General features: G+C 47.6%; 1 protein-coding gene across 1 annotated transcript; it reads left to right on the forward strand.

The window, feature by feature from the left end:
- Positions 1 to 236: 236 nt before the first annotated feature.
- On the forward strand, positions 237 to 2,729 carry LOC120665879. Its single transcript, XM_039945582.1, has 3 exons — positions 237 to 720; positions 868 to 927; positions 2,320 to 2,729. The coding sequence occupies exons 1-3, from the start codon at positions 472 to 474 to the stop codon at positions 2,476 to 2,478; spliced, it is 468 nt and encodes a 155-aa protein (XP_039801516.1). The 5' UTR covers positions 237 to 471; the 3' UTR covers positions 2,479 to 2,729.
- The last annotated feature ends 13,254 nt before the right edge of the window (positions 2,730 to 15,983 follow it).

Below are 15,983 nucleotides of genomic sequence, written 5' to 3' on the forward strand. Positions count from 1 at the left end.
CGCTTCGTGCTTTTGGTATCGGTTGGTGGCACCACCCGGTGTCTATTCGCGAGTTTTAGGATCGGGTGATACTTTAACCCGGTATTAAAAATTCTCTCTTTGAGCGCCACTAGCCAAAGCTACCCGCTGCTTCGGTACCGATGCGTAGTAGTGGTCGCACCAAAGTTTTATTCTATCACCTTCTTTTTAGTAGTGGAGAATAGATAAAGCGGGCTACAAGATAGCTAGTGTGCTGTACAATATATAATTTGTATTGTTTTCTCTTAAACCGTAGCTCGCTCGTGTACATGTAACTTTGTAAGTGATTTAGACCACCCTATCCAAAAGGAAACGCCGAAACGCCTAAGAAATCCTCTCGTCTTCCCATAAACCAGTCGGCCAAGCGAAAAAAAAAGGGAAGCTAAGCGAGGACTGAAACTGAAGCCAAATTGAGATAAGAGGCGGAGGAGCAAGGAGCGCGCTCTGGCCAAGATGATGTCGCCGGCTTCCACCTACCCGCTCCCCTTCGCCGCCGCTGTATCCCTTCTTCCTCACCGCGTTTCCCTTCAGCTCTCCTGCGCTACTGGGTGGAGGAGCAGAAGCCGCCGCCTGGCGGTGCTGCGCGCGGCAACGGCGGAGGCGGCGGCGCCCGCCTACACCTCCGACTCCCTCATCCTCTATTTCAAGGCGGAGGGCACTATGGAAGAGAGGGCCATTCCCAAGATCACTGAAACGCTCGAGGTTTCAATTCACCCTTGTTTCTCCTGATTTAGTTTTTTTTTGGAAATTACTTGACAGAAAGAAATACAAAATCGTTGAATTGTTTTAGAGAAAAGTAAAAAAATCGTTAAATTGATGGAGTAAGCAATATTCTATTCTATATTGCAGGGTATGGAAGGGGTCAAGGACCTGGAGGTGCTCATCGAAGAAGGCATTGCAAGTGTTGTGGTACGTCAGCTTTTCTTGGCACTTCTCGTTTAGTTACTGCTCCCACTAAGTTAGTGCGATCGTCTGTGTGCATAGGTTTTCTATGGCGCATTATGTGCACTTCTCGTTCAGTTACTGCTCCCACTAGGCACAAGTTCGTGCGGTCGTCTGTGTGCATAGGTTTTCTATGGCGCATTATGTGCAGTCCGGCTCGAACTGTTGTAGCTACCATGTGCAGAAACAGTTTCATCTTTCTCTCGAGGAAAAGGAAAATCGTATTATTTAATCTGTGGTTTGAAGAAGGAACGTAGTTTTCCAGAAACTTGAATTTACTTAGGAGAAAACATTAGGTGCAAAGGAGATGCCTGTCTTGCAGCCTTCAAAGTTAAATGGAACAGTCAAATCAATTTGTAAACTACTGTTTCATTGAAAGTCTAGAATCTAAAAAATTCAACTTTGCAACTGTTCAAAACTGGGCTTGAATATTCAAAGCAAGGCTCTCTAATCCAGGTTCCAGATGATGTTGGTCACAGATAGAACTTTTCTTCAGTTGCAGCAAAATAAATTACTTCTTTCTTCTTGGCTATGGAGTAATTAATAGGTATTTATTGTATCACACTAGTTAATTATTGTTTGACTTGGGCGTTTTGCTGGACACGGACAATTTTATAAATTCCATTTTCTCAGGAGTTCATCTGTTCTGTTGCTAGAAAGCTGCTTTTTTGTTATGTTGCCCTTAAACTGCATTGCGTTTTCGAGTACGAGAATCATGACTAAGAATAATAGTTTTGAACTGGAGCCAAAATCACACAACCAGACCAGCAATGTCATGGACCATAAATGACATTTGACCAATGTTGGAGCACATTGAGGTACAATAGCCATCATGGTAATGAAGAAAAAAACCTTATCGTTGCTGATGTCCAGTACACAAACTGTAGCAACAAAGTCTTTTATGATTGAATAAATATTAATCTTCAAGTCAAAGCTTCATGGGGAGGTTTTTACTTGACATGATTTCCTGGCCATTTTTACTTTTCGTTGCCTTTCATTCGTATGTTAAGCATATATATCAGTTCTGCACTGAAAAGGACACGAAGACCCAGTTTGTAGCTCATACAGTACCAAGCACCACTTAGGTCAAAACTGCAAGTGAATTGATGTACATTATCTGCTCAAATGTTTGAGTGCAATGGATATTCTGGAAATACAGTAGACACTGGTCTCGTCTGTAATATTCTGCAGTCAATTCTGTGTTACATTTCGAAAGCTAAGAGTCACAATGATGACCATAGAATGGCCAGTTCCAACTGATACATTTCCATTTATGTGTTCTTTTCTTTCTTAATATGATGTATTGATGTGCTATACTTCTGTCCTTGATGTACAATCACGGTATCTCGTCTTTTTCAGTTAACAAAGGAGACAACAGTACAAGCTACCGGAGTGGCCTCGAACCTAGTGGAAGCCATACAGGGAGCTGGGTTCAAACTGCAAACACTAAGCCTCAGCTTCGATGATTTTGATGAGGCAAAATCAGGAGTTGGAGGTGGTGTTCAACCCAGCGTGTGAGCTAATTTGTGTTGTCATGTGTTGTGCCAAATTCATATAACTCGCTCTCATTCCCTGATGGTTCCTTCAGATTTTATTTAGCTTCTGTACCATTCTGCCCCTTGCCTTGTAATATTTGAGCATGACCTCATCATTTCTAGCAAAATTGTCAAGAAAGCTATGAGTCTTTTCTGTACTTTTGTTTTTTCTTGAATTGGATCTATTGTTCAAGTTTATATATGGAAGGTTAATCTCAGATTGAATTAGATTAACTAACCTCTAACCTGGTCTGTTATGCTGTTTTGTCGCTTGTTAATTTCAGCCATCCTGTTCATTTTGCAAGCTCTATCTTTCCTATTTTTTGCAGCTTTTGGGCCCGAACAGCCCGGGCTTCCCATCCTTTGGGATTTTGGGTTAAATTGGATTACAATATATTTGGCAGTGGACCTTGGCCTGTTTTAAATTGTGGAGTATGTATCCATTTTGTGCTGAAAAGCCTGAAAGTTCTCCATTTCTATCCTTATGTGAATATGATATCATATGCTTTCGGATTTGGAATATGTTACGTTTGGCATTGGACCTTGTAATGTTTAAATTATTATGGAGCATGTACCAGTTAATGCCTATGTGCTCTTCTACTCTTTAGGTGTAGCTACATTTTAGCTAATGGCACGATTACTAACAACTTTTACTAAATATGATTCAGTAATATGGGTAATAGGGTTCAATATTTCATATCATTTTAGTCAGCAATTTGACTGCTAGGTGTAGAATAACCGTAACATAGGATGAGTTTTCCCTGACTTTGGCCCTGCGCTGACACATGGTCCCAACCCACACGTCAGTGACCTAAATGCAGAGGAACCAAAGTAAGGAACTATTTGTAAAATAGCGGTGTCTGTCAAGACGGCAGGCAGTAGACTTCTATGACCCGACTAGATCTGTTTAGCAGAACTTCGAGGTTTTCTTCTCATGTAAAAACTCATTATTTTAGCACTAGTATCTAAATGGACACAAATGTTTGTGCTAATGATTTTACTCAAAAGTTATAGATCTTTTTTTTTCAGAATTATTGAATCTGTTATTGGAAGCATGCAGAAGTTGTTTCAGAAGCTCTAGCTAATTTTGTGGGACTTCTTGTGTCCAAAAATGTCCAGGATGGTTTCTTAATTTTTTATGAGGTGTAACAAACATATTTCCAGCGGGATCGGGAAGAGTAGTGACATGTAGGTAGAAATGAAGCTCCCCATCGTTTGTCCAAAATCAAACAAATTGTAGTAATATCCACATGTAGGGGGCAGATGTGTACTCTTCCGTGTAACAACAATACAACATATACTAGTCTAATTTCACCTACCCTTTACCTTTATATTCAGTTTCATATACGAGGGACCCAAAGGGCGACCAGAGGGGGGTGAATGGGAGCCGATTAAAAATTCTTGCAATCGGAGAGATCGGCTTAGTCCTGAAGTACACTCCCAACTTTAGAGTCCTAGGCACAGTGTGGAGTAGCTATGGAGAAGTTACACCAACACAAGAAGGCCCTAGGAACAAACAAGATCCAATACGGAAGAAAACACTGGAAGGCAGCGCGAGAAACAGCAAGACACAGCACGGTATAACTCACCGGTTGATCCGACGCACTGATTTGAACAGCGTCGGTTCAACCGATGAGCAGAGCCGGCAGCAGAGAGAAACGAGCACCGGTTGATCCGACGTGAGGATTGACACTGCGTCGGTTCAACCGGTGTTAGCACACACCGGATGATCCATCAAAATCGAATCCAATCACCGGTGCAGTTGTCCAGAGGGACTGCAAAATGACTTCAACGCACCGGTTAAACCGACGTAACGAAAATTCGAACACCTGTGCAGTTGTCCAGAGACACTGCAAAACGAATCACACTGAACACCGGTTGAACCGATGCTCAGAAATTTCTATACGTCGGTGTAATGAGTCAAACAGCAAGCAGACAAGTACTGGCTCGGTATCACCGGTTGAACCGATGCACAAGAGAGAAAATGCACCGGTGCAACCAAATGCAAAGCAGAAAACCCTAACGTACAAAAACTCCACTCACCGGTTGAACCGACGCCAATGAGCACAAGCGTCGGTTTAACCGGTGCTTGGAAGAACTTTGTCCAGAAATGTTTTTCAACCCGCGTTCTTCCAAGAACTCGATGATCGAGTGGCCAAATCAACTCCAAATCTCACCAAATTTTGCAGGCATGATCACAAGGGACTTGTGAACACGTCCACGGAAGGAATCGACGAATTAATCCATGGTTTGGGAGAAATCGATGAAATCCTAAGCAAGATTGGGGTTTTCTCAAGAACGCCAAAACTTCAATTTGAAAGAGCTCGTGAAACCGAGGGTTTTAGGGCTAGGCAAGATGGATTAAGAACACCCCAAGGAGTCACAAAATCGTCAAGAAACAACCTCTCATCTCGTACACAAGAATCGACAAGGGAAAATCGAATTCATCCAAAACAAAACACCAAACGTACGAAATTGACACGAATTCAAAACCCCGGAGGGCATAAGGAGGATTGGGCCTCCTTTCCCACACAATCTCAGTACAAAAGTCTCAAGAATCCATACCTCTAATCCTAGAGAGGAGAGATGGAGCAGAGAGACAGGGAAGAGAAAGAGGGGGCGACGGGAGCAGAGCTGCTGTTCTGTTCTTGCGCTAGTGAAAAGGCAAAAGAGGGAGAGAGAGAGGGAGAGGGGGAGGTGGTATTTAATCCACTGACTCTAGACTCAAAGACTAAACTACCCCTAGACTCTATTAAACACTAGAAAGCCCGTAGGGGCAAAACCAGAAAAGGATACAAGGACTCATCCGACGGTCGAGGTTCTTTCTTCGAGTCGAAGTCTTCTCTGCGATGCCGCCGTGTGGATGAAGATCCGGTTCGCGGTTTTGGGGGGTCCGCGAAACCCGGGTAGATGGCCGGTTTTGAGAAAACCGCCAAAACTCCACGCGCGGGAAGATTCCCGCCTCCACGCCGTGGCCCTAGACGCCGTTCCCCGCCTCGGCCTTCTGACGGCCCTAGACGCCGCACGTGTACCTGCAACCAAAGACCAAGCGCATGATCACACCGCACGGTTGACAATTCACTCATCACAAGCAGGATAGAGTACTCAACATTCCTCAATCTCCCCCTTGATGAGTGCATTGTCAACACACCACAAACGAACCAAGATTGAAACAAAAACAGTGAAGAATAAAGAAGCAAGAGAGAACTTGAACATGTGACAAAAGCTCGAATGAAGCAAGAACAAGTCACTTAATCAAGCAAAGATCGATTCTCTCAGACAACGGCAACGGCTCGACACAATCGATCAAACACAGACATGACTCCTCAAAGGCAGAGGCAGGGCTCGACACAGTCATGCCAGACGCGAAGGGAAAACCAGGAGCTAAACAAAGCAGAAACTCCCACTGAAATGCATTTCCCCCTTACCAGTGCAACTCTCACCACATGTATGCACTCTCAAAGCCCTGTGCACATTCCCCCCTTACCAGTGCAACTCTCACCACATGTATGCACTCTCAAAGCCCTGTGCACAACAAGTTTTTGTTCGATCACTAACCTTCTCCCCCTTTGTTGGCACATGCACACATCAAGGCTAAGACCTAAAGCTCCCCCTGAAACTGAGACTCCCCCTGAACATATGCTATGCAATGAATGCAATGCAGGAGGTGTAAGTGAAAGCATTCAGGGATACAATGATGTGAGCAACAACTAGTCATAAGCACGTGTGCATCCATAAACAAGACCTGCATCTTGCTCAAATCAGTCTAGAGCTAGGCAAGTTCCAGTTTAGGAGAAATAAAAGCATCACCCTTGATCTAGCACTAGCAAGTAGGGAATGAAAGACATTGCTAATCAAACTCATACAGGTGAGCCAAAAACATCCAAGCATGTTGTAAGCATTGATTTTGCAATCTCATTATATCAAGCAATTTAATGCCAGGGGTTGAAAGCTTGTCAAGCCTTACTTAGCAATGAGACCAAGCCTATGCCAAAGGCAATCAGAAGCTTAAGGCACTCGTTTCAGTCATGCACAGCCTTGCCTGGGTTCTCACAAGTGCAAAGTGAGCCGTCCCGAAAGCCCGATCAGTGCGACAAGCAATCCCACCTGGATCTTTCCATTCCATTTCAAGCACAATTCAAGCAATTTTATCAATTTTAGATCATGTCAAGTATGAATTGCTTAACGAAAGGCTACACTAGCATGAATGAGATAGCAAAGCATATCAACACGCCCTAACATGCTAGTAGCCAAGACAGGGTGACCATGTTTTCAAATTTTCAAATCAAAATAGCTTAACTCAGATGAAGTCATATACACAGTGGAGCAAGCTATACATGATCACATTTATAAACACACACTAGGAAGCACTAGGAGATCATAGCAAAGTATACACGAATGCTAGTGCGAGTGAAGAAATGCAAAATGCATAAATGTACAATGCATATGCACAATGCAACTACCAAACCTAGAGAATGAAGAGAAAAACAAACAAGACCTACAAAGCTAACCAAGGAAAAGTCAGCGATCAAAAGGGGTAACAAACCCCAAGCTCCCCTCGCAAGCGAGAAAAGATGTCCTGTTCAAGTGGTTTGGTTAGGATATCTGTGGTTTGCCTCTCTGAAGGGACATGAATCAAGTCTATGTGTCCTCTCTCATGGTTATCTCGCAGGAAGTGGAACCGGATATCTATGTGTTTGGTTCTAGAGTGTAGGACAGGGTTCTTTGCAATGCTAATAGCAGACATGTTGTCTATAAAAATGGGAACCCTATCAAAACTCAGTCCATAATTCTGCAAGGTTTTTTCATCCAAAGGATCTGGGAGCAACAGCTAGCAGCGGCAACATACTCAGCTTCTGTGGAAGAAAGCGCTACGCTAGCTTGCTTGCGAGAGGACCAAGACACCAAAGATGTACCGAGAAATTGACAAGTGCCGGATGTCGACTTGCGATCCAACCGACACCCACCGAAATCGGCATAAGAAAAGCCCACCAAAACCAGAGAAGAATCCGCAGAGTACCAAAGACCAAACTCAGGGGTGAATTTCAGATACCTGAAGATGTGTTTCACCACCTGCCTGTGGGAGGTGCGCGGCGAAGCCTGATACCACGCACAGAGGCCGACGCCGAACTTAATGTCTGGCTGCGTCGCCGTTAGGTACAGGAGAGAGCCAATCATGCTACTATACTCCTTCTGGTCCACCGCCTCGCTGTCCAAGTCCTCATCAAGCGCCGTCGATGTGCTGATCGGAGTCGGCTGAGGAGACAAGTCACTCATGTCGAACTTCCGCAGCAAGTCCTTGTGTACTTTGCTTGATGGACTAACGTGCCCTAAGGAGTTTGCTTGATCTGCAGTCTGAGGAAGAACTACAGCTCACCCATCATGCTCATCTCGAACTCCCTGGACATCTGCTCAGAAAACTTGGAGACAAGAGCGTGAGAAGAGCCACCAAAGATAATATCATCCACGTATATCTGAACTAATAGAAAATCAGTGCCAGACCGCATGAGGAATAAGGTTTTATCCACACATCCCATTTTAAAACCTTGAGCCAACAAAAATGTTTTCAGTCTATCATACCAAGCTCTAGGTGCCTGTTTCAAACTATAAAGTGCTTTCTGATGTTTATAAACACGGTTTGGAAACTTGGGATTTTCAAAACTAGGGGGTTGTTTCACATAAACCTCTTCTTCGATAAAACCATTTAAGAAGGAAGATTTAACGTCCATTTGGAAAACTTTAAAACCCTTAGAAGCAGCAAATGCAAGAAAAATTTGAATTGCTTCCAAACGAGCAACAGGGGCAAAAGTTTCCTCAAAATCAATCCCTTCTTTTTGGCAAAACCCCTGGGCAACAAGATGAGCCTTGTTTCGAACAACCAACCCATCCTCACCCTGCTTGTTTTTGAAAACTCACTTCGTTCCGATGGGATTACAAGCAGGTGGAGGCTCGACTAAAACCCAAACTTGGTTTCTTTCAAAATTTTTGAGTTCCTCATGCATGGCATTGACCCAATTAGAATCAGAAAGAGCGTGTCCAATATCTTTGGGCTCAAAAGAGGCAACAAACGCTGAATGAGCAAAGCCAGCGATACTTGTTACCTTGGACCATGTGACTCGCTCATTGAGGTCACCTAGCATTTGTTGAGGTGGATGACGACACTGAATGTGTCACGGTGCTTCCCTTGTCGAAGTCGCCTCCTCCTCAACCAAATCTAGTGCCTCCTCAGGAGCAGCTGGTGAAGGCTGAGTCACCTGCTCGACTGGCCCCCGGGAAGTAGATGTAGTAGGATCGGGGCCGTCATCATCGTCTGAGCTCGTGGCGAAGTCGACTGGGTCCACAGCACACGTGGTAGCCTCAGCATCACCCTCCGCAGCTTCTTCCTCCTCATCTTCAAAGATGGAGGTGCCGAGCTCATCTTCTCCTGCAGCTTCAAAGACAGAAGCATTGCACGATGTAGTCTCGTCGAAAGTGACTTCACAAGTCTCTCTGACGATGTTAGAATCAACAAGCAACACACGGTATGCTATGGAATGAGACGCATAACCAAGAAAAATGCCGTCAGACGAGCGAGGCTAAAACTTATCAAGATTTCCTTCTTTCAGCACAAAACACCGGCAACCGAAAACTTTGAGATGGTCAACACGGGGCTGGCGTCCAAATCGCAACTCATAAGAAGTCTTGTGCATGAAAGCACGCAAGAAAATGCGGTTGGACACATAACAAGCGGTATTGACCGCCTCAGCCCAGTACTTTCGAGGAGTCCTATGCTCGTCGAGCATCGTCCCCGCCATCTCAACCAGCGTCCGATTCTTCCGCTCTACAACCCCATTCTGCTGTGGAGTGTAGGGAGAATAATACTGGTGTTCAAGCCCTTGATCACTGCAAAAGGTATCAAAACGAGTGTTTTTGAATTCTGTGCCATTATCACTGCGAATCGCCCGCATGGCCTGGGGTAGCTCATTTTTCAACCTCAGGATCAAGTCTCGAACAAACTCGAAAGCCTCATCCTTGGTTCACATGAAAAAGACCCAAGAATAGCGAGAAAACTCGTCCACAATCACAAGAACGTACCACTTCCCACCAACTGACATCACCCTAGAAGGACCAACTGTGTCTATGTGTAGAAACTCTCCAGGGTGAGTGGTCATCACTTGATTAACAGGCGGATGAGAAGTAGTAATCATCTTCCCGTGGCGACACGGGTGGCAAACAAGGTCCTTTTCAAACTTCAATTTAGGCAGTCCTCGGATTAGGCCAAGTGAGCTAAGTCTAGATAACAAGTCGAAGCTCAAATGTCCAAGTCTCCTATGCCACTTCCACAGATCAGAAGAAGGACCAGCCAACAAGCAACAAGAAGGGCCAAAAGGAGTTCCAGAGAAATCAACCAAGAAAACTCGGTCACGAGGAATGATCCGGCAAACCAGGTCTCCTCTGGAATCCAAAACTCGAGAACAACCCTCCTTGAAGCGAACTTCAAACCCCTCATCAAGAAGTTACGAAACAGAGAGCAAATTAAAGCCAAGATTCGAGACCAAGGCAACCTCTCTTAGAGTGAAGCGACCAGAAACTCTAACAGCGCCAACACCACGTACCTTGCCCTTACCATTATCCCCAAATATGATGTATTCTTTGTGGCGCGTTGGGGTGAGGCTGGAGAACCATTTGTCATTCCCGGTCATATGGCATGAACAACCGGAGTCCATGATCCACCTGTTCTCCAAGCCTCCAACCTGCACATCAGTAGTGAGACAAAGGGTGAGCAAATGTCTCAATACTGGGGTTAGCAAAGTGTGAAGCAAACCAGTGTCGAGCCATTTGCTCTACAGAAGGGTTAGCAAAATCAGTAAAAGCGTATCCTCTGTCCCGTCTACCGTGAGGCTGACGACCACCACCGCGAGGAAAGCGTGGTGCATCGTAACCTCCTCCAAAGCCTCAGTCCCGTGGTCCATAGTCGTACTGAGGACGACCAGGAGCACGAACGGCAAAGCGACCACCCCCTGGAGCACGGTAAACACCACCGTCTCCCTGTCCTCCACCTACACGGCGCGCCCTAGCATCTTGCATACCACCACGCCGAGGAGGACCATGCACCCGAGCAGAGTACATGTCCAAGTTGCATCTCTCCTACTCATGCCTCACAGCCCGCTTCCTCCTGAAGCAAAACTCCTCCAGGTGACCCTCTCTGTCACAATACTCGCAGTGGTACCTCACCTCTCTCTTGGGAGGTGGAGGCCTAACCTGCGGACGGGAAGGAGCAGCCCCCTTCTTCTGGGTAACCTGGGCTGCGGCAGCAGGGAGCGTATCGAGGGGATTCCTCAGCTCATTGGGCTTTGGGACCCAAACTTGCTTCTATGGAGGTGCTTTTGATGGTTCCTTAAAGACATCATCCACGGGGTCAACAAGTGAAGGCTGTGTGCTCGTGCTAGCAGTGTTCAGAGCACTTGGAGCTCCAGCAGCCTTGCCGATCTTACCATACAACTTATCAAAGTCAGACTTTGTGTATGTGTAACCGACCCCAAACCCATTACCACGCTTCAACTGCTTGATCATCATGCCCAACTGCGGCTCACTAGCAGAAACTTAACTAAGAATCGCCCTAAGATAGGTATTCTCATTCTCCAAGTTGGCTTTCTCTACCGCAAGATTATCCAAAACAGAGATCAAACCAGAGCAAACATGACAATCAATAGGTGGGCTAGACTCCCCGACCTTAGTCTTCCCCAAAGACTTAATCAAGGCGTTCTTCTCATCTAGCTCCGACCTAAGCATGGGACAAAGCTTACAGGCACCAAGCAGAGCATGCCTAGATCTAAGCTCCTCTAGTTCACAAACAACAGTGGCAAACTTAGACTGCAAAGAAGCTAGATCAGACTTAAAGATAGGACACTCATCGCATTCAAGCATATCACTAACAATGGGAGCGTCCTTAACCAGTTCAAGCTCATGCTTGGCCTTGGCTGGCTTGTGAGACACGTCAAAAAGTGAGGTATTGGCAACATCCAAGTTCACGACGTTCTCATCATGCTTGGCACAGAGAGCAACAAGATCATTCATGTAAGATATGCAGCCAACGCACTCATCCTCACTAGATTTCTTCCTAGCACAAGCCAGTTCAGCCCTAAGCTTTCTACGCTCTCTAGCTGCTTCCTTAAGCAACCTCTTCTGGTTGTCGAGAGTGGCGTATAACTCCCTAACCTCAGTATCAAGGAGGTCGATGGTTGAGTTTACCTCTGAATCACTCTCGGATCTAGGAGAAGAGTCGATGTGTGTCGGTGTAGCATGTTCACCCGAAGACGCACGAGCACCATTTGCTTCACCCGCCATGGTGCAGAAGCCCTTGCGCCGACCGGCTGCCAAGCAAAGGCTGATGAAGCCGGTGGCATCCTTGTCCCGCTTCTTCTTCTTCTTGTCGTCGTTGTCAGAGGTCGGTGAAGAAGAGCGGTCGGTGTTGGAGCTCTTGTCGAGGTCGCTGAGCTGCGCCAGGAAGGCCTTCTCCCGCTTCTTGGCCTTGTATTGGAAGCACTTCTTTAGCGACTCCTTGTCGAAGCGTCCTCCCCGGTCACGACTATGGTGCTTGTGGCGCCGACGCTCCTTGTTGGAGCCTCCCTCGTCGCGGCCGCGGTGGCGGTAGTAGTCGGGGTTGTTGTTCTGGCCACCGCCGGACTTCTTGGGGCACTCGGCGATGAAGTGGTTCGGATTGCCGCAGTGGTAACACCCGGGGTTCTTCTGCCTCTGCCGGTTGTGGTAGACACGCTGGAACTTGCTGATGAGAAGGCACAAGTCGTCGTCGCCCAGCGTCTCTAGCTGCTCATCTGTAACAGAGGGCAGAGAGGCAAGAGAAAAGCCAAGAGCAGAGTTAGCGTTAGAGCTCGATCCACCTGGGCCAGTCACAAGAGCGATGCTCTTGGAAGGAGGGGCACCATTGAGCTTGGCTCGTGTCTGGTTATCCACCTCGGTGGCCTTGAGCTTGCTGAAAAGCTCATTCACGGTTAGAGTCTCATAGCCTGCAGACTCGATGATCGTGTTCACCTTGAGATCCCACATAGAGCGGTCAAGTGCGTAGAGCAACTTAAGGCCTTCTCATGCTCTGTGTACTCAAGGGCATCAGCAGATCTGTTCGCATTGACTTTGTTCACAATCGATTGAAACCGACTGAACATGTCGCCAATGCTCTCACCCGGCCCCTGTGTGAAATTCTCATATTCACGCCGGTGACTCTCGAACAATCTGGCCTTCACCTGAGGTGTGCCCTTGTGGTAGTTCTCAAGGCACGTCCAAACTTTGTGGGCTTCCTAAAAACCCTGGACGCGTGAGAACTCCGCAAGAGAAACGCCAGCGAACAAGGCATTGATAGCCTTGGCTTTAGCCTCGTGCTCGGACACCTGAGGAGGTGAGGTCCGAACGGCAAGCACCTCGTATGCCTGGTTCTTGGTGATATCCCAGACCTCGGCTCCCATGCTTTGCAAGAAGGCACGCATGCGAACCTTCCAATAAGCATAGTCCTCGCCGGTAAACTCTGGGATTTTACCAAGACTCACCATGGTCGCCAAGTGGTTTTTGAACCGGTTAGGGCATTGAAAACCTTAACCAAGCACTGATACCAATTGAGGGACCAAAAGGGCGACCAAAGGGGGGGTGAATGGGAGCCGATTAAAAATTATTGCAATCGGAGAGATCGGCTTAGTCCCGAAGTACACTCCCAACTCTAGAGTTCTAGGCACAGTGTGGAGTAGCTATGGAGAAGCTACACCAACACAAGAAGGCCCTAGGAACAAACAAGATCCAACGCGGAAGAAAACACTGGAAGGCAGCGCGAGAAACAGCAAGACACAGCACGGTATAACTCACTGGTTGATCCGACGAACTGATTTGAACAGCGTCGGTTCAACTGATGAGCAGAGCCGGTAGTAGAGAGAAACGAGCACCGGTTGATCCGACGTGAGGTTTGACACTGTGTCGGTTCAACCGGTGTTAGCACACACTGGATGATCCGGCAAAATCGAATCCAATCACCGGTGCAGTTGTCCAGAGGGAATGCAAAATGACTTCAACGCACCGGTTAAACCGACGTAACGAAAATTCGAACACCTGTGCAGTTGTCCAGAGACACTGCAAAACGAATCACACTGAACACCGGTTGAACCGATGCTCAGAAATTTCTATACGTCGGTGTAACGAGTCAAACAGCAAGCAGACAAGTACTGGCTCGGTATCACCGGTTGAACCGATGCACAAGAGAGAAAATGCACCGGTGCAACCAAATGCAAAGTAGAAAACCCTAACGTACAAAAACTCCACTCACCGGTTGAACCGACGCCAATGAGCACAAGCATCGGTTTAACCGGTGCTTGGAAGAACTTTGTCCAGAAATGTTTTTCAACCCGCGTTCTTCCAAGAACTCGATGATCGAGTGGCCAAATCAACTCCAAATCTCACCAAATTTTGCAGGCATGATCACAAGGGACTTGTGAACACGTCCACGGAAGGAATCGACGAATTAATCCATGGTTTGGGAGAAATCGATGAAATCCTAAGCAAGATTGGGGTTTTCTCAAGAACGCCAAAACTTTAATTTGAAAGAGCTCGTGAAACCGAGGGTTTTAGGGCTAGGCAAGATGGATTAAGAACACCCCAAGGAGTCACAAAATCGTCAAGAAACAACCTCTCATCTCGTACACAAGAATCGACAAGGGAAAATCGAATTCATCCAAAACAAAACACCAAACGTACGAGATTGACACGAATTCAAAACCCCGAAGGGCACAAGGAGGATTGGGCCTCCTTTCCCACACAATCTCAGTACAAAAGTCTCAAGAATCCATACCTCTAATCCTAGATAGGAGAGATGGAGCAGAGAGACAGGGAGGAGAAAGAGGGGGCGACGGGAGCAGAGCTGCTGCTCTGTTCTTGCGCTAGTGAAAAGGCAAGAGAGAGAGAGAGAGGGGGGGGGAGAGAGTTGGGAGGGTGTATTTAACCCACTGACTCTAGACTCAAAGACTAAACTACCCCTAGACTCTATTAGACACTAGAAAGCCCGTAGGGGCAAAACCGGAAAAAGATACAAGGACTCATCCGACCGTAGATGTTCTTTCTTCGAGTCGAAGTCTTCTCCGCGATACCGCCGTGTGGATGAAGATCCGGTTCGCTGTTTTGAGGGGTCCGCGAAACCCGGGTAGATGGCCGGTTTTGAGAAAACCGCCAAAACTCCACGCGCGGGAAGATTCCTGCCTCCACGCCGTGGCCCTAGACGCCGTTCCCACCTCGGCCTTCTGACGGCCCTAGACGCCGCTCGACGCCCATCGCCTCCGTCAGTCCCGAGACCGACACCTGTGCCTCCATGACTTGGCGTCTTCAACCGCCGTCCGCCTCCTTGGTTTTGTGGCGCAAACCAAGAAACCCGCCTTCCGTCGCCACTTGCGTCCTCGATCCAGGAGTGGACGCCACAACTGCCGCCCGGCCTGAGCTTCTCCATGGCAACTCTCCGTCGACACTCGACTCCCATGTACCTGCAACCAAAGACCAAGCGCACGATCACACCGCACGGTTGACAATTCACTCATCACAAGAAGGATAGAGTACTCAACATTCGTCAATATATAGATCCTCGATGTAAGAAATCCATCCTTTTCCTAGCAAAGTCCTACTACTCTAGTGAAAGAGGAGAAGCAATGGAGAGGACAACCGATAGAATTTTCATTGCACTCTCAGTTGTACATATACAGGGCGGCACCAGGGCCGGATTACAATTCCATGTCGATGATTCTGGGTTGCCGAGTCCTTCGCTGCATGCACGGGCGTCGCCCGCGTCATGTCCGCGCCGTTCATGCCGTGTGCGTCCGCGTCGTGCGCGCGCCATGCGCGCTCCGCGCGTTCCGCTGGTGGAGTCTGTTAGCGAGCACCCTCAATCTTAGCGCTGGGAACCTGGACGCGGAGATTGGAACGGAACTCGTCAAAGAGCGAGGACGAGAGCCCCTTCGTGAAGATGTCCACCAGTTGCAAACAGACCCCGGAACTAGCGAAATGGTGGTGTGGAACGTGGCTAGAGCATATCTGGGGTTCGTCTTGTGGATCCCAGCTTTGGCACAAGTGACCATGGGATGGCCAGTTGTAGGTGAGTTGGTTGCAGGCGGTTGTGATGGCTTGGAGGTGGAGGCAGGAGAGCTAGTGGTGGCGTGAGGGGCGGTGCCGATGCTGGTTATGGGAAGGAAGGGCGGCGAAGAAGCAGAGGCAGTGGTGGCAGGTGGAACTAGAGCTGTTGGGAGCACAACAATGGTGTCTTGTGTCGGTGGAGTGGAGTCAGTGGCAGGCATCGCAGTGGTAGGCGTCACGGTGCGAGACCGGAATGGGAATTGGCTCTCATCGAAGATGACATGTCTGGACGTGAGTACGCACCGGGTGTTGAGGCCCAAGCACCGATACCCACAATGATCCGGCGGATAGACGATGAAGACGCACGCTGTGGAGCGAGGCTGGAACTTGTGGCCA

The sequence above is a fragment of the Panicum virgatum genome, chromosome 3N (genome assembly GCF_016808335.1).
Source record: "Panicum virgatum strain AP13 chromosome 3N, P.virgatum_v5, whole genome shotgun sequence".
Taxonomy (NCBI): Eukaryota; Viridiplantae; Streptophyta; class Magnoliopsida; order Poales; family Poaceae; genus Panicum; species Panicum virgatum.